Source organism: Nesoenas mayeri, assembly GCF_963082525.1.
Source record: "Nesoenas mayeri genome assembly, chromosome: 22".
NCBI classification, from domain to species: domain Eukaryota; kingdom Metazoa; phylum Chordata; class Aves; order Columbiformes; family Columbidae; genus Nesoenas; species Nesoenas mayeri.
In genome coordinates this window covers 3450603-3477898 of record NC_137572.1, presented here as the reverse complement: position 1 = coordinate 3477898, position 27296 = coordinate 3450603, and the positions used below count along the sequence as shown (strand labels likewise).

The window sequence follows — 27296 nt, the reverse complement described above, 5'->3', positions numbered from 1 at the left end:
CAGGGAAGAATCGCTAAGTTAAGCTCATGGCTGTGTCAGAAAAAACTCGGTACAGCACGAGGGATGAGGGAAACTCCTCCAGAGAAGTTCTCTGTCCCCTGCTTGTTTGCACTTCTCGCTTCCTTTAAGTTGGTCAAAAGTTGATAGTGAAATGCACAGTTCAACAGAATCATTTGGGTTGGAAGAGACCCTTAAGATGATTGAGTCCAATCACAACCCAAATATAGCACTAAACCTAAGAGCCCCATCTGTAAGTCTTTTAAACAGCTCCAGAGATATAGCTTTTTAGGGAAAAGTTTCACAAAGACTCTTTTTAAGGGTTCTTATTAAACACAGGGAGAAAACCCCTACTCTAGAGCAAACCTTGGATGGGTTTTGATGAGCAAAACGTTGCTTTCAAGCTGATTTCCAGCTTTTGCCGGCTCAAAAACAAGCACTTCGAGTCTTCTTTCCATCGGTGAATTTCGGTTCACAAACGCAAAGGGTTCCGGAGGGTGAAGTTTCCCGGGAAGCAGCCGCAGGACCGGGGGGATGCTCCGGGTTTGGGGGCTGCGATTCGCTCCATCCCCATCCCTGCCCACTCCCCCAGTCCCCCCCGCGGTACCAGGCGCCGGGATCCGCGCCCCCCCTGCCTGGTTTCCGCGGTAACGGCAGCGCGGTCCCCCCGCCCCCGGGGCGCCGCCGCCCCCGCCCGGGCAGTGAGTGCGCAGGCTCGGCGGGCTCCGCTCCGCACACCCCATCATGGCGTTCCGGCGGCCGGAGCTGCTCCTGATCCTCCTGCTGCCGCTGCTCGGTGAGTTCCCGGCCACCGGAGCCCGCCCTGCGACAAGCGGCAGCGGAGCCGCCTCGTCCCGCCGCGGGGAAGCGGGGGATGCGCTGCCCGCGGTCCTCGAGTCGGGTCGGGGAAAGGGGGGATGCGCTGCCCCGATCTCCATCGCGGGCCGGGGAAGGGGGAGATGTGCTGAGCCGGGGACGGGGGAGGATGCGCTGAGCCGCTGGCGATTTCGGGGAAGGAGGGGGATGCGCTGCCCCGGCTCCGTAACGGGGTGAGCGCCGGGGAGGATGCGCTGCCCCGACCCTTGTCCCGGGGAGCCGAGGGATGCGCTGCCCCGACCCCGGGGGGATGCGGAGACGCTGCCCGGGGTGGGATGGGGGTCCCGGGCCAGCCTGGTGCTGTAGGGAGGGGGGGTTGACAAAAGATGGGTGGTAGACTCAAGATGGAGAGGATACCAGCCCAAAAACCCAGCTCAGCAAGGAGCAGGTCCAGGGATGAGGGTGCCAGGAATGTGCAGCCTCGGCAGGCAGGCAGGGCAGACACTGGTGTCTATTCAAGACCAGGCACAGGCGTCTATTGTTCCGGGGGCCCAGCACGAATGTTTGCAGTTTTAATTGCGAAAAACATTTGCTAATTCCGCTCAGGAATGAATTTGGGGTCATTTGTTGTCTGGCTATTAATAGCAAGGGGAGTGGGGAGGGGGACAGCAGCCGGTGGGTTTGTATTGCCCTCCCCCAATCTGCCCAGACAGCAGAAGGCGAAAATGGGATGGAGCGGGGTTAGGGTGACAACCAGCAGCTGATTACTAAAATACCCGGTGCTGCAGACGCATACATATGTGTACAGACACACAACCAGCTGTTCTGGGTCAACTCAAGACTGAAGTGTATTGAAATCTTTCAAACAGTTTATCTCAGGACAAAACAATGTTCCAAATAACTTGCAAGAGCCTCTTGGGCCTCATATAAAGTGAGATTTGGGCACTAGTTATCAAAACAGCGAGCGGAGGCGTGAGAAGATGATTCTGACACGCCTGCAATGGGGAGAGGGTTATCACGCGCTGCAGGGTCTGTTGTTCACTTGCTTCTCTGTGGTTTGTAGCAGAAACACTTCAAGCAGAAGTTGTGCCTAATCCCGGAGCATCTTCAGGTGCTAACTCTGGGTTTGGGTGCTCCCTTTGAATGAGAAAAGTAACAGATTTAACACAACTTTTCCTTACAGTTGGGCTGCAAGGTAGAGAAGCACCCCCTTTCCCTCCTCTGTTAGGGGAGCGGTGCTTCGGTGTCTTGTTGAACCTGGCCTTAAGATAGCAAGACTGGAAATGAACTATAGATGCTTCTACATTTCTTTAAACAGGCAAAAGTTGCTAAACTCGGGCAAATACCACTAGTTTCACACCTCTGCCTGAGAACGTTTAGCTAGTGAGTGAACCAAGTGATACTAGGGTTTGTTCTCTGTTTAAATACAACGGCTTCTGGCTGAATTGGAGTGCCTCATCCTGATTTCCAGCTGGTTTGAAATTTGGGGTCATAAGCCCAAAAGAGCAGGCAGAAGTGAGGCTGAGAATAAATAAGTTTGCTCCACTACACTTGACTTCAAATACAGAGGGGCATCACACCAAGTTAAGGTTACACTGTGTAAAATTAAACACGTACTGACGTCTGCAGGGTCGGTGCTGGATAGTGAGACAGGAGTGAGATCACAAGGATGCGTTTGATATCAGCTGACTACTTGGGGGAAAAAAAGGCACAAAAGGAAGCTGATAAAGCCAACAGGATGCTGAGAACCCAAGCTGCTAAACTTTGACCTGTAAGCTTTAGACTAGAAGGTGCTGCTTAGACTAAGTGCTGCGGAGCAGGGATTGCCTCCTCCTACAATATCCTTGCCACCCCGGACCCTGTTCTTCACGGCCTTAAAACATTGCCAGGAAACAGGAGCCAGTGAAGCATGGAGAGTTCAGTGCACACACAGCTCGAGGCACTAAAAGCATCTAAAGATTCTGCTCATCAGGGAAATGCCATGGTCATAATTATATTAGTGGAAGCTACTGGCATCAGGGATGGCAAGTGGGGCTTGACATCAAGGTTATGTCCTACCTCGAGGTCTCTGGTGCAAGTTTCCCTGTGGAAACAAACATTTGGGTCCTGAGGATTTCACATGGTGGACAAAGGGCAGAGCTGTGGACCCTTCCCAAAACTCTCAGGTATCTCCTGTTGAAAACCAAACATAGTGATACCTGATAGCCCTTGATGGGGAGATCCAGCAAGTACCTGGCACATTCAGTTTAAATGCTCAGTGTATTCAAATCTCCCTTTTGATTGAATCCTGAGGTTTTGATAATACGTTGGATTTTGCAAAGGGCTTTTCCAAAACTACAGTGTAGAAGTTCTCATTTCCCTGTTTTTTTTCAATGTATGAAGTCCATCTGTCCCAGCCACCAACAACTGTTCCGAGTCAGCTGTCAGTGCCAAAAACCACTCGGTGGAAACGTCGTTAGCTCTGCTGCAGTTATGATAAGTTGCTTGTCGATATTTTCTGACGGGAAGTATTTGCAGTATTGCTTTCTTTTTCAACAGACAAACAGCTTTGAGAGCCGTGCCAAAAATCAGACGCTTAATAACGTCTTCAAAAAATTCTTAGGAAGGGCTTGGTGTTCCTATTTGGGTACGCAATAGCTGGCACCACCACCAAAGAGCGGTTGGGTGCACATCTACTTTACAGCTGTTGACAAAGAACGTGACACCAGCACATTCCCTCTTGCTCTGAATACTTCTGAGAATTATTGGGTTACTGAAGCACAAGTAGATTAAAAGAGTAAGATGTGTTTTCCTTAGCGAGGAGAAAGCCATGGGCTGAGATGTTGCTCCGATCGTGAACTTAGGTTCTTCTACTGACCTGTTTATTTTCCTTGTACAAGTTGAATTCTGGGTCTCTTGGCTCGCTGCAGCTGTTTTTCAATTATCTGTCCACGCACTGAGGATTTGCACCAGGAACATGTGTTGACTTGCCAAAAATCACCTAAATGAGTAAATAAATCAGAATGAGCTTTGCGTTTAGCTTCATAAATAAGGACAAAAGCTGGTTGCTGAACCTCCTGCCAGTTTGCCCCTAACTTGAGCCATCTCCAAAAGGCAAAACATGGCTTAGCCCCCACTTACTCCGGCTTATTTGGATTGTTATTTAAGTTTTCCTTGCAAATTGCGTTCGGTGCTTTATCATCCTTGGTGATGAGCTTTAGTGTGTTGAAGCAGAACTGGCCTCCCAGTTGTATATTTAGAGCTAATGCTTCACAGTTGATCGCACCGAGCCCTGATGATCCGGAGAAGGTTCATGAACTCCTTGGTCTGAAGTGGTGGGAGGGAGTCAGCAACGGGAAAACGAACATTTGCGCAGACCAAGAGGATCCTGAGTCCTCAAGAGCCCCTCTCTGCAGAACAAGAGCGTGTATTGCTAACATGCCCCTCAACAAGATAAAACAGCTGCTCCGTGCGTAAAAACTGGTGGCCCGCTTTGAAACTGTTTATATTAGAAGAGATGAATTCAAGATATAAAATTAATTAGGATAATTACATTCTCAATCTGGCTTCTCTATCAAGTGGAATATGAACTGCACCATCTTTCCCCAATTGATAAGGGCTGTTTGCCTTCCCTCTGAACCCCTAGGGAGTATCATGTTTTTATGAAACACGGGATCAAAACCAAATTTGACCATGCAGGGGAGGAGTAACAAAACCCATCCCTTCACTGAGTCAGGACATGGCCTAAGAACCAGTTAATGGCTTTAATTGCACTAATGAATGTTCTGGACGCAGTCTTAATTGTCACCCAAAGGGGCTGGATTGCTGGTTGGGTCGAGTTCTGTCAATAGCTGTGCCTGGGGCAGAGGAAATACCTGCTGGGTTGTAGTTCTCAGACTCCCATGCTGGAAATGAGGCTTTTCAGTCTCAGAAAAACAAACAATAACATAATAACTGGACTTTTTTTGGCCTGAAAGCTCAGGTCTCTGTTTATGACTCTTCCGAGTGCTAACACCCTCAGTATTAACTTGAGATTAGAGGTATAGCTGGGAGAGTTTTGTTCTTTTTTAGAGACTTACCACATCTGTGGGGAGCAGGACAGCAAGGTGCTGCATGGACTTCACCAGAACGCTGCTCCCACGAGTAACAAACTCCTGCTTCTCATTTGAGATAAGTGGAGGTCAGGGAGGCTTCCCTTGGGAAGAAGGGTTGAGGAGGTATATAAAGATGTTTCCTGCCCTAGAATGGTGAGCTGAGGTTCTGTTATCGCTTCTTCCTCGGCAGTCGCCAGCGTTGATTGCCTGGCCGCGTTGGGTGCAGTAAGCAAGCTTTGTGTGCATCCTGTGCGCGCGTTCAGCTGTCCCACACACGGCTTGGGAGCGCAAACCCAAGACAGCTGCATGACTGAGCTGGTGGGCAGTTCGTGTCAGAGCAGCATCCTAAGCCAGGCCTTCAAAGCCCTTAGGAAAAGCACTAATATGCAAGGAGCGAGGTCTAGAAGGGCTGTTCTTGAAGGTCTTGCCAAAGCTTTTTCTCTGCGGTGTTGAAGGAATTCACTTTTGGTGCGTGTTCCCAACCAAACAACCAGTAGAGATAAAACCAGCAGATTCAGAAGCAAAAATTTATAAATGGAAGTCAGCAAAAAAACCCCACAAACCCACGTCTGCAATGTCCCTGGCTCCTGAGAGCACGGTTGGGCAGGATTCCCATGAACCCAGACTGCCGAGAGCCGTCAGATGGGAGTCCGGTCAGCATTAACTAATTAAAAAGAACAACCAGCCACATACATGCTGCAACCTGACAGCCCACAGGTACTTGAGATAAGCTCAAAACATAAATGGGAATTGTTCTGTCATGCAAGAATCGCTTGTCAGTATAAATAATATAATGTATTGGGTTATGTAGTGTCCCTCGTGGGATGGAGCACAGGGCTTAAGCAGAGTCAGTTACAAGGGGAAATGAAGGTTTCAGTGCAGCGATAGATAAAGTAGATGAAATTAAATTGTGTTCAGATAATGCTCAAGGTTTTCTTTCCCTTTTGTTTTGTTCTAAAGTCATAAATCCCAGGGATTCCGGAGTTATAAAGCCGGAACACACACTCTAACCTACTCCCGTCAATGTACCTGATTACTACAATGCAAATGTAAGATCAGCGGGTTTTTAAGGGTCCTCTTAATTCATTTGGGCACAGCTGGCTCGTTGGAAGACACTGAGCTTTGAAACTGCAACGTGCCAAGGCATTGCTCTGTCTTTGGCAGTGGCTAGAAGGCAGCAGTTGGGAGTGTTCAATATTGCAGGATTTTTAATCGCACTATTAAAAATAGATTTTGGTGGCCTGGGTAAGATTTTCTGCTGAGCTGGAGAAATCCACTGAAATCTAAGGGGATTTGTGCCCATTACCAGGCTGTGTTTCTAATGCCCCAGGGCGTCTTCTGAAAATCGCCGCCTTCATAAACTTCGGGGCGATTCCTTCTCTAAGTGGCCAGCATTTTACAGGTGAGATGTAAATTGAGACACTTTGTTTTAGACTATTTTGGAGGGTGGAATTATAATACTAGTGAGAACTGAGGTCCATTGAAAGCATCCAACTTCGCTGTGCCCCTAATTCACTTGGCATTTTGGAGTCTTGTCCAGTGTGTCTCGAGATGTTCAACCACCTGAAGGAGCCCATAATATTCTACGTATCCAAAGTAAGTCAGAGTTTTTTTTCATTAGCAATAAGGAATAAGACTGACAAACAACGGCATGAAGGAGAGCTGTTCGGAGAAAGCAGCCTCACCTTTTAACAGTGCTCTGCACAGCAGTCCTGCTTTTAATTCCCCATGGAAAGGTTCCTGCCACTTCCCATCTCTCTGGGGTGGCCGCTGCTCTCAGACCTGCTCGAATGCAATCAGCTTAATGATTTAGTCTGCACATTTATTAATACAAGGTTCTGCTTGGTCTTCTAGGCCAATATCAGCCATGGAGACAATATCTTTGTTTTGCTAGGATGCTATCCTTGGAAAACAGAAGCCTTGATAGATGTTACCGCTTTTACCTGCATGATGTAGCACGTGCGGCTTCTGTTCATGGCTCAGTGTCTGTCTTTGTCAGGTGCTGCCAAAAAGAAACAGAGTAAGAAGCAACTCGCTATACCCATTTGTGTCCTCACTCAATGAAAACTACCCAAAAGACTAATTCACCGCGCTATTGGGCTGCCATAAAGATGAGGAGCGTTCCTTAGAGTATTGGATGATAATGGCTGCGTGAGCGGCCCTTGAATCACAGCAGTGGAAAGAACCGAGTGTCCAGAGGCCAGGCAGCGTCTGCCACGCACCCCAAGGATCCATTAAGGAGATTGCTGCCTGCTCACGGAATTCCTCCCGGGGCCTCTGGCTGCCAACACTCTCTTGAATGATTTCCGGGAGCTCACGCAGTTAACGGCAGGGAAGGTGTTGCAAAGTCCTGCAGCTCTTGCTGCTTCTGTAAAACAGCTTTTATCCTCTCAAAGGATGTTATCAACAGCTATTTTTAATACACACTTCAATCTTTGCTTTAATCTTTTTCTCCTGCATTGATCTCTGCAAAAGCCCAAAGAGAAATATTTCTTTGTACCCACCTTGTTGTTTACAGTTAGTTATTTTTAGAGCCTGGAAAACATCTGCTCTGTAGTAGCAAGGTCCTGAGCATCAGTAATGTGTCTTTGAAGGGGAAATCCCTGCGATTGCCTCTGGATCAGCCCTGACTTGGCAGCTGGTGGCAGCCCCCTGTCCTTGTGGTTGTTGTCAAGGTGTTTAGATCCCAACAATCGAGGTGGAAGGAGTAATACAGAACCCCCAGTGACACGCAGGCAGGACTGGGTGCACTTGCCTTCAACCACCACAGGTCTCTTTGCTGCTCCAGGAGCTCCTGCAGCAGAGGAGCTGCTGGTTTGTGTTCCTCTTTGGCCTTGGCTGCTCTGCTGAGATGGCACGTGGTGGACATCGATGGGGCTGGTGTGATTTCTCAGGGAGCGAGGAGGGAATGGTTTATCTCCTTGTGCATGAGCAAGCAGCTCTTACTTGGCTACAGCTTGGTCAGTGCTGATGGAGTTGGCTTTGAAGTGGAGATGAAAGGCAGAGCACCTTGTAATCGCCTCATGGGCTCTCCTTCAAGCACAACTGGCTATTTGAGTTGGTGAGCATCCCGATATATCTGGTGTTTTCCCTTTGTTTTGGCCAGTTTTCAACGTCCTGCAGATAACAGGGCAGTGCGGAGCCCTGCCTGCCAAAGCTGCCTTGTGTGTGCCGGAGGGGAGGTTAAACCAGGTACTAACTCCTTTCTTCTTCCATCAAAAACCCTCTGGTGGGCCTGCCCAACACACAGCTGTCCTCACCCACAGGCTCTCCCACACAACGGGGCGAGATAAACCCTTTGAAGTCTGCGTTTGGACTGGCAGCAGCTTCTAAGGCAGTCGGGTGCCCCCCTCTCCCATTTGCCAACCATGCCTCGGGTTCCCCAAGTCAACAGCTGAGCTGCGATCAGGGCTGATAAATCCGCAGCGCTGGATCGCTGGGGCTTTGCCAGGGGACAGAGGGGACTTCACATTCCAGTTCTTTCAGGGTGCTGGGTGAGCAGGAGAGGATTCGGGTTTTTTTTCTTGACACCCACCATCACCCCACTGTTGGTCAACAACTGATTGTTCTCCTCGCCTGGGGAGGCTCCTGCTGTTGTGCTGCAGGCTCCTTGATCCTCCTCCTTTTTCTGCAAATATTTGGACGAGATCCTGTTTGGCTGTTTTGACAGTTTGACTCAGCTATTAAATGACAAAGGCAAGCTGGACCCAGGTTCAGCGTGATAACAAGCAGCTCTATGAAGGGGGGAGACTGGGAGAAGAGGCAGCAGCTCTGTGGGAGACATTCTGGACAGGAGGCAAAGCCTTTCTTTGCTACAAAGCCTTCCCTCTTTTCTCCCTCCCTGGTTTCCTTTTCGGATCTGTGTTCCTCATTGAGAAGCAGTAGCTCCTTCAAAGAAATGTGAGGGAACCCATTTGCAGAATTTACAGCTGCTTCTCGAGCCTTGAGTGGTCTCCTCTTTAGCAGCAAGCTGTTAAGCATGTTCTTAAGTGGGAAGATAAGTGGTGTTACGATCCTTTCATCTTCTGGCTCAGAGCAGGCTGGAGATAACTGATAAGGGGATGACAGCAAGGAAGATGCATAGACACCTTTGGATTTAATTCCTGCTTTGTAAGGCAGTCTTTAAAGCACATCTCTGGTGGGAACACAGGCTGGGAAAATAAAGCTGGTCCTTCCTTTCTCAGCATATGTCTTTTCCTCATGTCTCCGAGGCAGATCCTCTGTCTGTGCCAGCAGAGCTGGTGCAGAGTGAGCTTCGTTCTCCATTTCAGAGCTCTCCTTCTGGTGCTGACATTCGAGGGACTTGGCTTGAGCTGCCTCTAGACACTGTTTCGGCTGGTGATTTCATTTCCACGTTTCTTTTTCTTTACAGCAGATTTGAGCTGTGCTCTAAACAGGACTGCATTTGCACTAGGGGAGTCACAGTCTTGCACCTGATGGGCAAAGATGCATTCCTCCGCCAAGATCTGTACGAGCACACATCAGCGACAGCTTCACGTGGGTGCGAGTCTTCAGAGCGCTCTTGAACAGACTCTGCATTCAGTTCCAGAATTCCTGGTTTAGTCCCTCACCTGCTGGCTGGAACAGGTGGCGAGCACATGCCTGCGAGGGTCTTTATTGGGGGGTGGGCTTCGAGGTCAGCTGTATGCAGCCCGCATTCCAACTGAGTCCCTGTGCCTTGTGTTCTGGCCTAGCTGGCTCTGAGGCGTCCAGAGGTTCTTAACCACGCTACACATGCTGCTGGGTGAAAATAAACCACTTGAAAGTAGCCTGTCTGTGCGCTGAGCGGCGCTGGCTCGTGCGTCGCAGCCCAAAGCGCGAGCAGGGGCTGCAGCCTCAAATCAGCCCCCGGTGCCTCCGCACCTCGCTGTTACTCAGCACTTTCCACTGACAGGGAATTAAGTAGGATTTCTAGGTCATTGTGGGCTTGTCAGGAGGAATCCGTCTCCTGCAGACCTCATTACCGAGGCTCACTCTGCCATGCCAGGCTTCAGAACAATTGCAGCCTGGTTCCCTAAACACCGACTAATGAGACAGAGCTGTTAGCAGCAGTTTGCTAAATAAAGGCTGTTTCTGCCTGAGACAGAACAAAGCCAGACTGGATTTTCTTAGCTGTCTCTCACACAGAAGGTATTTCAAAGGACCCTTATTAAAATAATGAGCTAGATGTTGCTCTTGTGGTGGCTGCATAGGGCCAGTGCTTGATGCTAGTGCCAGGCGCTTCCCCAAAGCAATGACATCAAGTGACTTGGGCTCAAGTGACCTAAAAACCTCTCCAGCTCCTTTCGTGCTGCTGCCCCCTTGGTGTGGAGGTACCTTGAGCATTCACCTGAGCTCCTGTGACTTTGTCCTGCTCTCATAGTGACTTGCTGCCTCATGGTGGACAAGCTGCTCTCGGTGACCTCGATTTCCTTGGGTGCCATAAGATGTTCTTTGAGCTCTGGGTGGTAGCAAAACTTGCTCAGGATTCATGTGTATGGCTTGGGAAAGGTGAGAGATCCAGCGTCTGAGCACATGGGACAAATGGGGCTGCTTTTGAAAGGAGCTGGATGTTTGCAGATTACAAATGGGAGGCGATTTAAGATTTCTGCTTGTACCTGGATGCCGAGCAGAAAGGACACAGCCCCCAGTTGAGTAGCCTGAGGCCAGCTAACTTCTTTTGATGTTCCTGTAATGAGATTCTTCATCCCACCTCTCTCCCTGTTGTGAGAAGGGCCTGGGTTAAAGATGAACTCTGAAGCATGGTGGGATGGGGCTGGCTGCCTCTGGCTGGAGCAGGCGCAGGAGAGATGGAGATTGTTCCTTGGCCAGTTTGCAGGTTTGTTTGAAGTGGCACTTTGACGTGGCAACGGGAGTCGATGGAAGGTAAACGGTGTCTAGACAGGTTTTTCTCACTCTCTGTTGTTGTCTCTAAAGCAGCAGAAGCAGTGCCAAGCAGGCTGGATGGCTCCAGGATGCGAGGAACAGAGCTGTTTCTAGAAAGAAGGAACAATGGTTCTTCAGGAGCACCCCAGCCAGATCTCACTGACCCCTTGCCGAACCTCTTGCGGGTGGAACTCGTCCTCTGTGTGCACTGCCTGGATAAATAAATGGCAGACTGATGCTGTTGAGAGTGAGCAAGGGGAGGTCTGAGAGGTGACCAGGGTGCTTCCAGGTGAGCTGGTGTGGCAGACTGGTACAGAGAGGTCCAGTGACTGGTGGCAGGGTCAGGAACCCAGGGGGTCAGTTGATTTTCGCAGCATTTGGAGAGGGATCAGGCTGGCTCCAGTGGTGTGCTGAGGAAAGACTTCCTCGGTTTGGCTGGCTGGATGCTGCCAGGATTTGCCCAGCAGAGCTGGCCTGTGTGCCCAGTAACAACTGCAGCCAGTGGTTCAGCGATACTGGGAGGGAAAGGATGGGATCTAGAGAGACTTGTCGCTGGCTGGCAAGCTGCTGTCTTGGCTCTGATGTGCCATCTCCCCCAGGCTGTTTGGGAGGGGAAGCGGAGACTGCGTTCAAATGCCGATTGTCTGTCCTTCAGCTGGGAGCAGAGCCAGGGGAGAGAGAGGCTCTGGCAGCATCTGATGCAGGGGGCAGATGTTAGGGGAAACATACTCATCTGTAAAATGCTGTCGCTGGGATTTTCACGGGAGCCTCAAAGGTTAAGTGCCCCTGTGTTGGAATGAAGGTTCAAGAGAGAAATCCTGGGCTCCCGGGATTTCTGCTGGGCTCGGGGAAGCTTTTGGAAGGCAGCTCTTGCTGCTGGGATGAGCTCTGGTGCAGCATCTGTGGGTTGTCCAGGTGACTGCTGTTCTCAGCCCCATTTATTGAAGCGTAGCTGGGGAGAACGGCAAAGCCACACAGTGCCAGGTTTCACCTCTCGTGGGGGCTTCAGAGGTGCGCAGTTCAGTTCCGTCTGGCTCCTCTCCCCTTAGCCAGCTGCCAACTTCTGCAAGCACGAGCTGAAAGCAGAGTAATTCCTGACCCTGCCTGTGCTCTCCCTGCACCCCTGCCAAAGCAGGGCTCGGCCGCAGGTTTCAAGCAGAGCTGGAAACTTGGCATCGAGGCAAGGAGCAGAAAAGAGCCCAGCTTGCTCTTCTGTGCCTGGGTTGGCTTCTGTACTGCTGTGGGGAGTACAAATATGTTCCCAATCTGTTTGCTCCACTGACGTGACTCCAAGACATACAAGCAACAGATACACTGACCAAGAAGGGGCCATTGTTAGAGGGACCTTCTTGACTGTGGCTCTGCTGTGACCGAGCAAACGCTGCTGCTCGATGCTCCCCAGCGCTGGATCCAGGACACTCAATCCTCCCGTGTCCCCCAGCTTTAACTGCACATCAGCACAGATGAGCCAGGGGTTCATTGCTATTTTACTCCATTTGTCCATCTATGTGCCCTTATCTGGCCTTTTGATTTACATGCCCATCTCTGGCAGACAGGCATTAAATCAGGCTGTAGATAAAAGAAGTTCCAAGCATCGCTTCCCTCTGAACCGCCCCAGACGTTCGCTGACACCTCGCTAATTGCACACGGGCAGGCAGATAGATCATCCTGCGCTGGAGGCTGAGCAGCGAGGAGCCAGGGGAAGGAGGGATGGACTGATGGACAGGTGAGCGTTTTGGCTAAGGAGGAATAAGGGCACCAAGAAAACCAGAGAAGAGGAAGGGAGTTACCTCATTAGTTTCCAGCAGGGTTGTCCTCTGAGAGGTATTTCCTTGAGCTTTATCCAGTCTGATTTTAGTTGCAACTTTAACGAACAATAAAGGCTTCCACGGTTTCCCTTGGAGGAACTGGAATGAATCCAAATAGATTTTAGTGCTGAGAAGCAGATCCTGTTATTAATATCAGCCTAATCATTTCTTTCTATCTCCTTCCCACCTTTTTTGCCATTCATGCTTTCTGAGGAGCCCGCAGACGGTTATCAAAGTCCAGTCCACCCTCTTCTTCAGCTGCTTCTGAAATTGCAGACCAGATTGCAGCCTCCTCTGGGTTTGTGGTCTGCGAGAGCACCTGTGCCACACTGGTGTGGGGACTGACAGTGAACCGGAGCTGGAGCTGAACCGGGGCCCAGCACATGGGCAGGAATGATCCTCCATGCTGAGCAGGAACCCTCCTGCTGCTGGGCCCGTGTCTCTCTGGGAAAAGGGCCTCTGACCAGCACTAAACTGAGAGCATTCGGCTGAGAAAATTCTCTGCTAAAAATAGCAGCAGTGAGATGTTTAAGGAGAAAAACAAGTCAGGGGCTGGGAGAAGTTAGTTCCCAGATATGTGGCTAATTCAGCTCTCCCAGGACAAGTAATCTTTTAACCCCTCCATGCCAAGATGTTTCTGCTCTAATTAAACAAGCTTGCCTTGGCTGGGACAAGCCAAAACGGCCTTTGTCCTTACTCTTTGCTCTGATATGGCATTACTTTCCTCCCTCTTGCCCTCCTCATCTATTCCAGCACACTCCTAATAGTGCTCTTTGTCGAGCTTCTCATCTTTATCTGTCTGTGACTTCACTTGGGCTCCCTTTAATTCCCGATGTACTCCCTAAGAAAATAATCTCTCCCGCACCCTGCGGCGCAACTCCCTCTGCAGGTCTGCAGCCTACGCTCAGGCTGATGTTAACAAGGTGAGTCTTTTCAGATCTGTTTGCGTGATTCAGGGCTGCCCCTAGAACATTATTCCCCCGACTCACACGTCTTCAGGTCTGCACGTGGCTCCCACAGCTTTCTACCCGATGCCTTTTCCCCTTGTAGATCCGCGTCCTTTGTTCCGACAGATTCACTGCAAAGCTTCAAAGCCGCCGTACAGAAGACGGCCCCACCTCTCCAGTGTGGAATGACGGCAGCAGTTCCACAGGCTCCTGGTCGCACGCTCATAGGCAGATGTGAACGTTCCCTCTGTGCTTGCAGTCAGTCTCTTGCCATGTTCATTTGTACATGTTTTGTACAATGCATTAGCCAGACAATTGTGCTTTATACCCGAGGCTAGAATTATACACGCAAAAAAAGACAAAAATGATACTGTGAAATTGGAAAAAACCTTCTTAAAAAGAGAGCTGCTTTCAGTCTTGTCATAAGTAATTTCTCTGTGTGCTTGCTCACGCCCTCTCCCGTTCCCTTCTCCAGCCTTGTTCTCAGTCTTGGCTCTGATAACGACTGCTCTTCCCAACTCCCATTTTCCACAGGAAGATGACATGGATGGTCTCTGATAAGCAGAACTTCAGATCTGTGTTTTGCTGGTCAAGCTATGGGCTGGAGGAGAATGGAGGATCAAGAGATTAGAGTCACAGACAGAGGAATAGAGGATTATAGGCTAAAACCCTGCGAGTCTCTGTATTGATGGTTGGGACACAGCCAGACACTAAAGAGTATTGCAAAGCCTGGTGCTGATAGCATATCCGCTTATTTCCTCTCTTTGCATTTCAGGCAGCTTTTGGTCTATGTGTCCTCGTCAGAAGCCAGGGTCAGGCAGGTACCGAGCATCCTCGCTGCTGCCCGAGCCCGATACCTGCGGAGATCAAGCCTGTGCGTTACCTGGCACTCAGCCTGGAAAACGTCACTTTGGCTTATGAGATTCTCAGCAATCCTCGAGTCAAATTCCCACACAAGACAAAAATAAAGGAACTTGCCCCTTTTCCCCATCGCAGCTCCTTCTGTGTCCCTGATCCTGGCCGTAGATCCCTGCCATGTCTCACTGACCTGGCTCTGCCCTGGAGACTTCCCTTCACATCTCCCTGCGGGAGGAAGGGAGAGGACGGGAGGAAGACCATTGCCCCTGGCTCTTATCACAGTTATCTGCTGGTTCCCTCCCACTTTGCACTAATTCGGTATCAGCATCTGCCACTTTTGGGAGGAAAGGGACTTGCTGAAGTGAGAAATAACGTAGGATGTGCCTGTGTGGCAATTCTTGGGGCTGGCTAGGAAAACAATGGCAGGCAAGTGGGAATAGGCAAGAAGGGTTGGTTTTAGATCTGCCTGGTGCAAATATTCCCACTTCAGTGCTCACCGTTTTTGTTTCTGGCCTTTGCTTTTGCTGCTGCAAGACATTCTCATCCGGTAAACAGATCACAGAATGGTGTATCCACTGCTGGCTGAGATAGTGTGATCCTTACCCTTCCTGTGCCTGCCCGTTCCTCAGTTTTTCCCTCCATCCTGTACATCCTCACTGAATTGCAGGGGCCACTTAATTTGAAGAGACTGAGGCTTAACTGATAAACGTAAAGCATTAACGCATTAAAATGATGGTGGGTAAACACTGTGAGAACCTCAGCAGACATCCAGGGACCCAGCCAGTTGCACTCCTTGGGTTTTCACGTCCTAAAGCAGAGGTGGGGATGAGCATGACCTCCCGAGATCCCCTCGTGTCTCATTTTCTGTGAATGCACTAATTTTCACGGTCCGCATCGGCTGTGGGCCAGACCAGTTTGAAGATGTAATTACGCTGTCCATTTGTTAATGAAAATGGCAAGAGCAGCGCTCAGTACAACGTGACCGTTTCGATGCGTTCCCAGCCAAGCGATCTGGAATTGTTTCCTCATTGCCTTATTTCTCTTCTGGCTTTTGCCAAAGACTTGGTGAAGCCGTAACGAGAAGCTCTCTTGCCTAATGGCCTTCTCGCAGAGCCACACAGCAAGGACACCTGCCCCTGGTTTTTCCTCCTGGGGAGTCAGCATAACACTGCAAGCCCAAAGCATCTGTGCAAGGGGCTTGACCTCAGAGGCCAATAGCGAGGCAATATAAATTATCTGGACAGGGCTCAATCCCCTGGTTAGTGGTATCTAATGCAATGCAGAAGCTTCGTGCTCTATTCCCTGTTGCTTAACCCAAGAAAAATGCAACTTTCGGTTCAGCCTCGCATTTCTTTCTTGGGGAGAGGCAACTCAGGAATGCCAGGGGTGGTAATAACAGCCTTTTCTATGCACAGCTTTCCTATTCATGTTTCCTTTCTGTTCCCTCTCCATTACACTTCATCCTAGATTTTGAGGGGCAAATTCTAACTCTTTCTGTCTTTTCTTTGAGCTGAAGATGGCCCAAAACTATACTACAGAAAGAGATGCAATCTGACATACTGGAAACTTACTAGCCCTTGCTGCTTCCATCTTAATCTCTTTTAAGTATTAGTCATCCACCTAAGTATTGCTTCCTTCCCGTCTTGCACGTACATTCAGTCCTTGCCAGAAGAGCCAGAAACCGGGATACGAGCTTGGGAAAACAGGAGAGAGAGGACCAGATCATGCACAGATTAAGATGTTGGGCAAGGCACATACAGCCAGATCTGCAGAGGATTAAATGCCCATCTCCCCCTTGATGTCAACAGCATTTCGATACCTTTGTGAAGCTGGCACTTGGTCTGACGGGTGGAAAGGTATTTCAATAAAATGGGCTAAATCTGTTAGGCGCTTTGACTGGGGAGCTTTCTCCCAAGGTTGCCAGCTCTCTCCTAAAGCATCTGTGTTCCCTTTGGGAGAGCAGAGCATGAGAACCTTCTGGTGGGCTCAGGCCAAGCTCCACGTGTCCAGCCAAGAGCTCAGACTTATGCTAAGAGTGAGTAAGCTTGAACCGTTCCTGTTCAGACAGCTCATGATGCCTCCTCCGAGCACGGGCCTATGGATTTGCACAGTGGGTGGCGTGCAGATCTGATCTTGAGAACAGGCTGCCTCATTTTGTGAAAGTGCAGATAGGCAGCGCCTCGATATCTCGCCTCTAAACACGTTGCAGTGCCATGAGCAACACGGCAACCAAAGATTGTGAAATCCTTACCTCCAGAAGCCCTTGTCAGATGGGTATTTGAGGCAGTGTGTCTGCAGCTGCACCGCAACATGACGAAACCAAACTTTGGGAAAGCATCAGAAAGCACCGTGTGGTCTTCACCAGGCAACACCTACGGTTCCCTCCCTGCATGGGAGGGAGCAGGAATGTTTGTCTGCAGAAGGAGGCTGCGTTGCAGAGGCTTTTGTCTTAAGAGGGCTCCATACCTCCGTGACAACAACCTGCTTTGCTACTGAGTGCGGGTGTGTGGGCTGTGTGTATACCGGCGGCTTTGCTGTCTGATTAGGAGGTAGAACAGTAAATCCTCCTGTCTAAAAGGGGGGAAAAAGGAAAAAACGCAGCAAAGGACTGTGTGCATGGTCTGGATGCTAATGGGCCTTCTCTGCAGCAGTCAGGGCGCTAAGGTCTCAGTTTAAATCAGGAGGTCTAAACAGGTTAAGATTTCTTTACAGAACTGTACGTACTCTGTTCGCAGACATCTCCTTGTGTTCTCTAATGGTGAGCAGGAAGAGAGCGAATTAAGAGCAAAATCCGAAATTCTCTCATCTTCAGATGAACGCAAATAGTCCCTGATCTTCTACACAACTTTATCCTGTGGGGTCCTGGTCCTGCTGAGAGCACCAGAGGCTCCCGTGTGATCAGCGTTTCAGAAGAAGCGAGTGCCATCAGCCAGTTACCTAAGAGAGGAGAAATGCAAAAGCCAGAACTGTGGGGAACGCCAGACACTGCTCTGTAATGTTCCATTTGCCTTCTCTAGGTTAATTATGCTTCATGTTCCCTGCCCGGGCGGGCACATCTCCTCTGTTTGTAGGTGTCTATCAGAGAGCTGGCACCCTTTTAACTGAGCGGTGCAAGCCATGCATCTAAAATAAGTCATGCTGTTTCATGATAGCTGGAAAAAATAAAGCTTTACTAGCACAGGCAGCTATAACGGCACAGAGGATTTATGACTGAGTGGGTTTTTTCCAGGGTGGGCTGGCCACAGTCTGGTGATGGCCTTTTTATAACCGTTATCAGCTCCCACACAGACCAGGTCCATCTGTTACTTAATTTGAACGGAGACACTCCTAAGCTTTTGTTCGCTAATCTCTCGCCGCACGTCTACATTGTTGTGTAGCGGGGCAGCCCACCCGTGAGCCAGGCTTGGCTTGCTGACCTCAGGGGACACGCTGGAAAATCAGAATAAGAGAAAACCACGCAGCAATGTCTGGTCATTTGACCAGCATGGTCTGCTTGCCTGTCCCCCGTAGCAGTTCCAAGGGGTTTTTAACCTGCCAGAGCAAACGCAGACCCAGCTCCTTGGGCTGAAAGTTAAGACTGAGTAGCACAAAGCAAAATCCTACTGACTGTATCTAATGGCATAGGCTGGGGTTTGCAAACGGGCTTATACAAACTGTCACTTAGAAAGGTAATGAGACGCCTGAAAATGTAAATGAGGATCAATAGGATGCTTAATTCCCACTGAAATTCAATAAGAACAAGGTATGCCGTTCATTCCCTGCCCACACATTTATGCACCCTTTATAAATCTGGTCTTTATATATCACAAGTGCATTTAAGTCCCTTAAGCTATGCCCAAAACCCCAGCCAAGGGACAGCTGGACAAAAAAACCCCACAAAACTCACCAGAGCCAGAGTCAGGCATTTTTTGCTATCGCATTCCTACACCGTGCTGTGTTACCTATTCTACACCACCTCGCCTACACTGGCACAAGTTGCATTGCGGAATCGCAGCGGGATGCACTGGGGAACGTTTCTCCGCCGGTTTCTCGCACATTTAACAGTCGGCTTCCTCCCTGCCGCACACACACAACAGTTATAAGGCAAGGACAGAGCTGGGGTCAGCACCGCTTGTCTCCCACCCGCTGCTCTGATCAGCTCTGTCCTTGTCACCGTCTCTTTCCCTGCAGCTGAGGACAGATGCTCTGGGGGGCATCTCCAAACTGGCAGTTGTAAATGTGCTGACACGCAGAGGGTTCGGCTAACGTGTTTCTAACACCTAACAATATATCACTGGGTAGCAGTCCTGCTGCACAGGGTAACCAGCCAGAAAGCAAAGATGCTTAACAAGGCATGTGGTTTACAGCAGCGTTCCCACATGGCTCTGATGCATTTTTGAATTGCAAATCAAGTGACGGCTTAGTGATGATGGACACCTCCAGCAAGGCATATTTTTGTTGCTTTAGTGGGCAGGTGTTTAAATACAGCTGCATGTTTTTGTACGGCTTGTGCCTGACAGCGCATTAACTAAAATTACCGGATCAGATAACTGCAATATCGGCAAAGAAGCACTGAACAATACTGCAGTGTAGACTGTTGGCAGCAACTTATTTGAACTGTTTCCTGGTCATCCTTTTTATCTCGCCTATAATACTTTAATAATTCTTCAGCTTCTCTTCGAATTTCTGCCTTGAGTTTTTAAACAGAGAAGAGATTGGGGTGGAAGGTCTTTAACCTGGTACAGAGAAAGGAGACTTAACACAGTGTGGTTGTCTATAAAGCTTCTAGTTTCAGCTGTAGCATTTTAAAATGATTCAGATAACATGAGTCACAGTAACAAGCACAGGCCGGATCTCTCTAGCTGAAAGAAGTGCCATAAGAATATGCTATAGACTTCACTGCCTTGTCCTGGATTCTATTCTGGAGAACTGATGGCATTTGGGACTCAACCATATGTCTGGCTGAGTGTGCAGCACATTCAGATCCGGTGGGTATTTGGTGATGCAGCACATCCAGATCCGGTGGGTATTTGGTGATGCAGCACATCCAGGTCCGGTGGGTATTTGGTGATATAGCACATCCAGGTCCAGTGGGTATTTGGTGATGCAGCACATCCAGATCCGGTGGGTATTTGGTGATGCAGCACATCCAGGTCCGGTGGGTATTTGGTGATATAGCACATCCAGGTCCGGTGCGTATTTGGTGATGCAGCACATCCAGGTCCAGTGGGTATTTGGTGATATAGCACATCCAGGTCCGGTGGGTATTTGGTGATGCAGCACATCCAGGTCCAGTGGGTATTTGGTGATGCAGCACATCCAGATCCGGTGGGTATTTGGTGATGCAGCACATCCAGGTCCGGTGGGTATTTGGTGATGCAGCACATCCAGGTCCGGTGCGTATTTGGTGATGCAGCACATCCAGGTCCAGTGGGTATTTGGTGATATAGCACATCCAGGTCCGGTGGGTATTTGGTGATGCAGCACATCCAGATCCGGTGGGTATTTGGTGATGCATGGCTGTGCCCGGCTGTTCTCCAGACCCTGGGTTCTGAGGCTTTTGAAGTCAGATTTACGTAACACAAAACCTTGGCTGCTTATTTGCAGCCGGGCTGAGAGAGGCCTAAAGGAACATCTTCAGAACACTGTTTTTAAAAGGTGGCAGTCGCCACTAATGATGATTTAACACACAAAACCAAGCGACCCGTAAGTGCGGTCACCACAGAGGCAGCAGCTGCTGAGCGCAGGGAAATGTGACACAGCACAGATACCCCGTGTGACAGCTGGGAGATTCCTCCAGCCCCGGGGAGAATGGAGAACAAGGGACACCCCAAAGTAACACTAAAAAGAGCTGGAAAGGTGTTTTCCTGCTTTGCAATCTGCAAGGTACCTTGGGATTTTCGTTTCGGTTTGCCCCCCTGCATAGCTGTAGCCTTTTTGCTATTTAGAACATGCTACTCGTGGTTCTTCTGCCACACGCAGAATAAATGTCTTAGCAGTGATTTAAGCAGCCAAATTGATCTCTGCCCACAGTCAACACACGTAATAATGTCAGAACCTCTCACAGTCTCCAAGGGCTCAGCTTCTGTCTGAAATTTGTTGTCATCCTGCTTTGTGCTTGAGGGACAGACCTAAATCCCTTGTGTTTAGTGGGTGGGAAAAAGCCTGCTGTGAACAATGTCCGAGAAACGAGATGGGGCCGGAGTTTGATGGAGTCCCACTGCCTCAGAGTAAATAATGCTAGAGCCATAACTCCTTCCGAGTAACACAACACTGTGGTATTACCATCTCCACCTTCAACTGAACTCACATTGTAGATAAAACAGATGTACTTCAGTAGAGCTGTTACCATGCTATCTACTTGATGGGACACAATTTTTCTCAAAAATGGTCTTGTATAAGCAAGAATGTGTAACAAAAAACCAAATTGGTACATCAAGTTTCCGTTAAAGAACAAGGGACCTTTTCCTTCCCCATCTTTCTCTAGCTTTTCCAAAAGGAAGATTTAAAGGGTAGTACAGACCGAGTAGATGCTGTGCAAGATATGTTCTGTGGTCCTTCGGATGCGCTGCAGCTCCATAGTCGTCTGCTGCTTCAGAAGTGGTTCTGTAACACAGCTCCTCGATGAAGGAAGGTGCTCTCTCTGAAAAATACAGAACCTCCAACTTCCCCCCTTTTAAAAACTGAGCCAAACGCATTATCAGAGCCACCTGTCCCAAGTAAGAGACCAACCAGGATCTCCACAGTTAAGCCGAGTGCTCAGGAAAAGCCCTCTTGGTTCCTGCAGCAGGAATCTCACAGCAGAATCAACCAAATGCTTTCTTTCTATGTAGTGCCCTACACTATTGTTGAAAACGTGTCCAAAGATTGCAGCAGGTTGTTTCTTGTCTTCTGGTGATGAGCCACTTCTACTGCTCTGGGGTTTTGCTGGGATCAGTGAGATCTGTTTATGCTGGTGGGGGAGCAAAGCAAGGGTCGCAACCCAGGCAGAACATCTGAAAGCACCAGAGGATGAACAGAGGGAAGGGAATGTGGCAGTGTCTTGTGCTATGATTACCTTTTTTTTCAAGGAGTAGGTCTGGAAGCACCAAACCTGATGAGAATGGACTCTGCTTCATAGCAGACTTGAACAAATTACGCACGGTTGCTTAGACCACATCCAGACTGAAGCAACCTAAGACCCGCTGAGAACCACCTCTGCAAACGGCGTTCTCCTGGCTCCACACAATAAAGCAGAAGCAGACAGAAAGCAAAGCTCTCATGGCACTGCCCTGTTCCTTGATTCAGCTCTGATACACAAGCCAAACAGCTACGTTATAGTCCAGAGCACTGTCATCTTGGTTCAGTATTGGATTTCTCCCAAGTGCTGCGCGAATGGCTCAAGTGCAGCAGGGGGAAGGGTGGAAAGGTCCTGCTAAGAGCAGTTCTGGCTGGGCCAACTATTAGTTTGCATCAGCGGGTGGCTTTTATGTGAGTAACAATTGTTTTGTACACAAAGGCAGCTCCTCACTCTTGCCAAACTCCGGCTCTACCCAGAGGTCTTGGGGGTGGAAGCACTGAGAGCCAAGGCACAGGGGAAAGCGTCAGCATTTAACACTGAGGGATAAGAATCAGCAGGGAACGTTTCACATTTCCAGCTGTCCTGTTGCTGAAGCTCCTTTCTTTCTCCACATCCACCTTCAGCTTTCTATTCAGGTTTGTTTTACTCTGAGCAAGACAGTCTAAACCTTTAGATACGTCTTTTCTCATGTCACCGAGGCACTGATTTCCATCACCTTCAACTGGCTTTTTGATCGAATGCCTAGTGAAGTCAGTGGGCATCCTCCCCGAGATTTCAACAAACTCCTGATTGGGTTTGTAGCAGCAAATTTGCACATGGGGCCATGCATTAATCGGAAACATTTTGGTGTTCAGAGCAAGAAGTACAGTAAAGGGAAACAGCCTGTGGTATAAGGAAGCCTTGCAGCACTGTGCCATTGAGCTTTTGTCCTGATGCCAGTCAGGGACCCAAGGAGCTGAACTCTGTTTTCTCCTGAATCGCAGCCCTTTCATGATTTACTGCCTTGCATTTTACATTAGCACACTGAGTCTTAAAATACTTGAAGATAAAATCAGCATGTTAGAGGCCTGGAACATTTCATCTTCTTGGTTGGTCTGCATCCTGTGTTTTCCTGATCATTGCATTAATTTGCAAAATAATACTTTTGCGTTATCAGAGTGAGAGTTCCTTTACCATCTGAATAAGCATAAGGCACAGGGAAATGGCTTGTGCTGGCACTGGAGTTGTGCCATTATGTTAATCCTGCTCTTTAATTGCTGCTTCTAACAATTGTGTTTTCCTGTATTTACACCACAACTCCTAAATAAACTTAGGCGTGCTGGACCAGAATGACTAGCCAGGAATAGGTTTTATCTAGGGAAGTTAGTCCTTGTAGCTGGCTGAGAAGATTTCTCAGCAGGCAGCGTGTTTCTAGCTGGGTGACTTATGAGCTGTGCTATTTCTTATTACCTTGGATTTGTTTTTCCAGGCGGCAGACTCTTGGCTGTGGAGCTGACATCCAGCAACACCAAGCCCGTGGTGCAGGAATTCCAGAGTGAGTGCTGCGGGGCCCGCTGGCTGCCCAAACAATTGAGAAGAATTATTGCTCATGGTATCTGATTTCTTGGGGTAGGCAAGACTAATGAGAGCTCGAGATTCAGAAAAGCACTTAAGAATATGTCTGTGTCTTTCCCTGTTTAGCAAAGCACTTGATTGAAATGGTTTATTGAAGCCCCCTGCAAGCCATTGGTGTCTGCTTAAGTGCTTTTTTGAACTGGATCCCAAAAGGAGGAAAGGCGGTTGCCTTGCAATTAATAAACTGAAAAGGGGTTGGGGAAATTTGTATGTTATCCTGGCCCTGCTACAGACGTGCAAGGCAATACGGGTAAAGCCACCTCTCAACCCTGCTGCGCTGCTGCCTTCTGTAGAGGAGGCGGAGGTGACAACGCCTGCTTCCAAAGGGAGTGGGTTTGCTGAATTTATCCCCAGGCATCGCAGTCCTCAGTACATTACCAGACACCACCCAGGGAGATTCTGCATCCCTCACTCACTTTGTGGGCTCTGATTAGCAGCAAGACAGTGCTGTGGACTCACCGTGTCACAAGGTCTTGTTTGCCCTAAGCCAGAGCCTGTAGAGAACAGTGTGTTCACTTCTCTCCATAGTTGATATCTTTTCGGCTGTTATTTTTGCTGGCCAAAATCCATCTTCCCCAATAGCTCCCTGGGAGCCAGCAGTGTTTCTGTTTGTGAGGCAGATGAAAGGGAAGGCTTGGCTTTGTGGGCAGCATCTCCTAATAAAACACTGCGCAAGGCTGCTTAAAGCGGAGCAAAAATACAGCTGCTTCCTGTTAATCTCTGTTTCTTTTACTTCTCCTGCTAGGTGTTGAGCTGTCCTGCATCATTAAATCCACCGTAACGCCAGATCCCAGAATCGAGTGGAAGAAAATCCGAGATGGTGAAACCTCCTATGTATTTTTCGACAATAAAATGCAGGGTATGAAGATCCATTATTCTTAGCCTTGATGGTGAAACTCAGACACAAGACTGCCTGTAGGGCTTGATTCCATCTGGAGTTACTCCAACACTTTAGGTGGGACCAACAGCCACATCCAAATGAATCTTCCAAAGGAGACGAGGCCTGAGGCTCCCTTGGAAGTGCAATTTTGCCACAGTTTTTGAGATTTGCAGTGGTGCTTTCCAGTTCGCCCTCCTACATGGTTAGCAGCGTTGGTTAATGTGTGGTCACTGGTGAAAGGAAGGCTCTTAACTTTCACACATCAAGTTCCTTTTAGGTGGTTCTCTTGACTCTAGAAAGAGTCCAAGATCAACCACTTAATTCAGACGACTAAAGTGAGCCTGTGTGACTACTGTTCATGTTTTTTCCCCCTCTCTTTCTTCTGTATCAGGAGACTTTGCGACTCGTGCAGAAATTCTGAGCCGGACGTCGCTGGTGATTAAAAACACCACCCGGATGGACACCGCCACATACCGCTGCGAAGTGGCAGCGCCTTCTGATACTAAAACCATAGATGAGATTAATATCCAGCTCACAGTCCAAGGTATTACTTTAAACCCAGATAAACACATCTCCAAGTGCTGTGCATCTCCAGAGCTGAAACAGCGGCACCCAACAGACTCTGCGAGTTTTTTAAAACCGGCTGGGAATTGCAGGTTTTGATACCTTTGTAGCACAGCCACGTTAGAAATTATGTCAGAAATGATTTAGTTCTGCTCAGCGGCGCCATTCACGTGCTTTGTGTCTTTCCCACAGTGAAACCTATGACTCCTAGATGCACTGTGCCTAAAGCTGTACCCGTGGGCAAGACGGCTTCTCTTCACTGCCACGAGAACGAAGGTTACCCCAAGTCCACTTACAGCTGGTACCGCAACAGCGAACCTTTATCACCAGACACGAAATCAAACGCCAAATTCCAGAATTCTTCCTACACCTTGAACCCCACCACCGGCACTCTGGTAACGCCTGTACAGATGTAATCCAGACTTGTTTCGCTGGACAGGTTATTTTTAAGGTCGCTTGTAAGCAAAGAAGTCATTGCATGGCTTTCAAGGAAGGTGTAATTTGAAGGTTAAGTGTTCTAGGGTCTGGGTGACTTGGGAAAGGGAAGGAAGATGTTTCAGAGCCCACCGTGAAGCCTGGGCAAGGGAGAGTTGTTGTACCTTCTGTGTCCAACGTCATGCTCCTCTTCTTTCCTCTTCACCAGGTTTTCCATGCGGTGCACAAAGGCGACACAGGCCGGTACTCCTGCATAGCAACCAACGATGCTGGCTTTGCCAAGTGTGAGGAGCAGGAGATGGAAGTCTGTGAGTGGATCTACCTGCTCGATTAATATGGCACCATAAATACATTGGCATCACCATCGGGGAAGAAGGGGAACATCCTACAGCATTAAGTCTTTCCTCGTTTCTCATAGCCAGAAGCACGGGAAGATAAAAAAAAAATCTAAAAATTAAGGGAAATGTTAAAACACTGTTCAGATTCATGAACAGTTTTATTCTTGGAATCTAGTTCCCTATGAATTATTGGCGTTTGCTTAAAATATTTGAAAAATGTCATTTCGGTGTATGTAAAGCTAGAATATTGGTAGTACCTTAAAGAAATACGGCTCCTCTCTTCGCCAGATGACCTCAATATCGGTGGGATAATTGGTGGAGTCCTGGTGGTGCTGGCGGTTTTGGTGCTCATCACGCTGGGTATCTGCTGCGCCTACAGAAGGGGATACTTTGCAAACAGCAAAGAGAGTGGGGAGAGGTAAGATGGGGTTCAAAGGGTTCTTATACAAGTCCCTGTGCTCACAGCTGGTGTGATGCACCAGAAATTGGTGCCTAAAATATATTTCAGTGCCTCATACTTTGCACGGGAAGAGGGGACCAGCACAATTAAATGCCAGCAGGTGTTGGTCCAATAGGTCGTGTGCTGTTGGCATAATGAGATCTCCAATTTACTGAACAGAGCTCACTGCACGATTAGTTTAAAGCATCAGGACACGCATAGGAAATGTAGGCAGAAGAGCAGGCTCTCTGCAGGAAATCTCACTAGTTGGGAGAACCTAAATTTGGGATTAAAAACAACCATTTTAGCATGCACATTAAAATGTTAAAAACAACAGCATTAGCATCAGAAACAAGCCTTGATGTCCTTACAGAATCTGTAGAAGAGCTAATATATGTAAAATCAAGATTCTCACTACATAGATTTGTTCCATGTTAAATGTTGCTTTTCAGCAGAAGTTCCTTTTTTCTTTTTTTCCTTTGGTTTGGTTCATTTTTCAGAAAAAGCTCCAAATATCCTATTTAAATGCAGCTGAGGGTTGGCATACACTGCACTTGACAGTCGTATATACATTCTGAATTCCTATGGGACTGCAAACATGGGATCGCTTCCTTATAATTAAGGAAAATGCTGAAGGCATCTGGCAGTGAAGGTATAAAATGAACTTTATAATTGCCCCAGGAAACAATGCAGGAGGCACAGAGAAAGGCAGCGAGCAGGGACCAGAGCAGGGCAGCCCAGAAGAGAACCAGTTAATCTCTTTGCAGAGTTAGCCTTGCAGAAACATATGGCAATTTTTTTACCCTGTGCTGAAGGGGAATTTAGGAAAAAATCCCAGTCATGATGAATGACGGAATAAGCGCAGATCTATCATTTGAACAATGAGCTCAGTTTCTCGCTGCTTTCTGTTCATTCGGCTGCTCGTCCTCATTTTCATATTTCTCGGCAACCCCCCTCCAAAATCCTGCTGCTTCCTTGTCCCAAAAATCACACCTTTTCCTTTATTGCAGCTACAAGACTCCAGCAAAACCTGATGGCGTTAACTATATCCGGACAGATGATGAGGTAACAAACGATTTGCATTTAACATCTCTCTGTTTCGGAGAGGAGGAGGGTGGGCAGAGGACTACCAGCTTTTTTAGGGCCTACAGACGTGCTCAGAGTGGGCACCACTCAGAAGCAAAGATGTAGAACAGAGAGAGAACAGAAGGGCGAGGGCTGAGTCATTTCCTTAGAAATGATGAACAGTTTAAGTTGCCTTCAGTGACTGATGCCAAGAGCTATCAAAAGCAGCTCTGCTCTGCCTCGGTTATCTTATGGCTTGACCCCCTTAGGATGAGTTTCATTGGATTAAGTGGGCAGGCCATGATGCTTTTGTAAGAGAATTTGCATTTTGGGATTTGAATAGATCACTAAGCTTGAGATCAGAAAAAGCCTCTCCCTATTAGCAGAGATACTAAAGAGGGACCGAGCAAGTGCTACACTAGAAGTTATACAGGTTGGATCTGCCTTTCACGAGCAGCAGGAACAAAGAGGTGCCTGGAAAGCTGCTCGATCCTTCCTACATCCAGAACTGTTCTGTTGCAGGGTGACTTCAGGCACAAGTCTTCGTTTGTCATCTAA

At 48.6% G+C, this 27296-nt stretch overlaps 1 protein-coding gene across 1 annotated transcript; it reads left to right on the top strand.

Annotated features, from left to right (window-relative positions):
- Positions 1 to 741: 741 nt before the first annotated feature.
- Positions 742 to 27296, top strand: JAM3 (junctional adhesion molecule 3; the record flags this gene model as incomplete). Its single annotated transcript, XM_080358059.1, has 9 exons — positions 742 to 793; positions 22872 to 22937; positions 23763 to 23876; positions 24289 to 24441; positions 24654 to 24856; positions 25105 to 25204; positions 25523 to 25652; positions 26684 to 26738; positions 27261 to 27296. 9 exons carry the CDS (start codon positions 742 to 744, stop codon positions 27294 to 27296), a joined length of 909 nt encoding a protein of 302 aa, XP_080214185.1.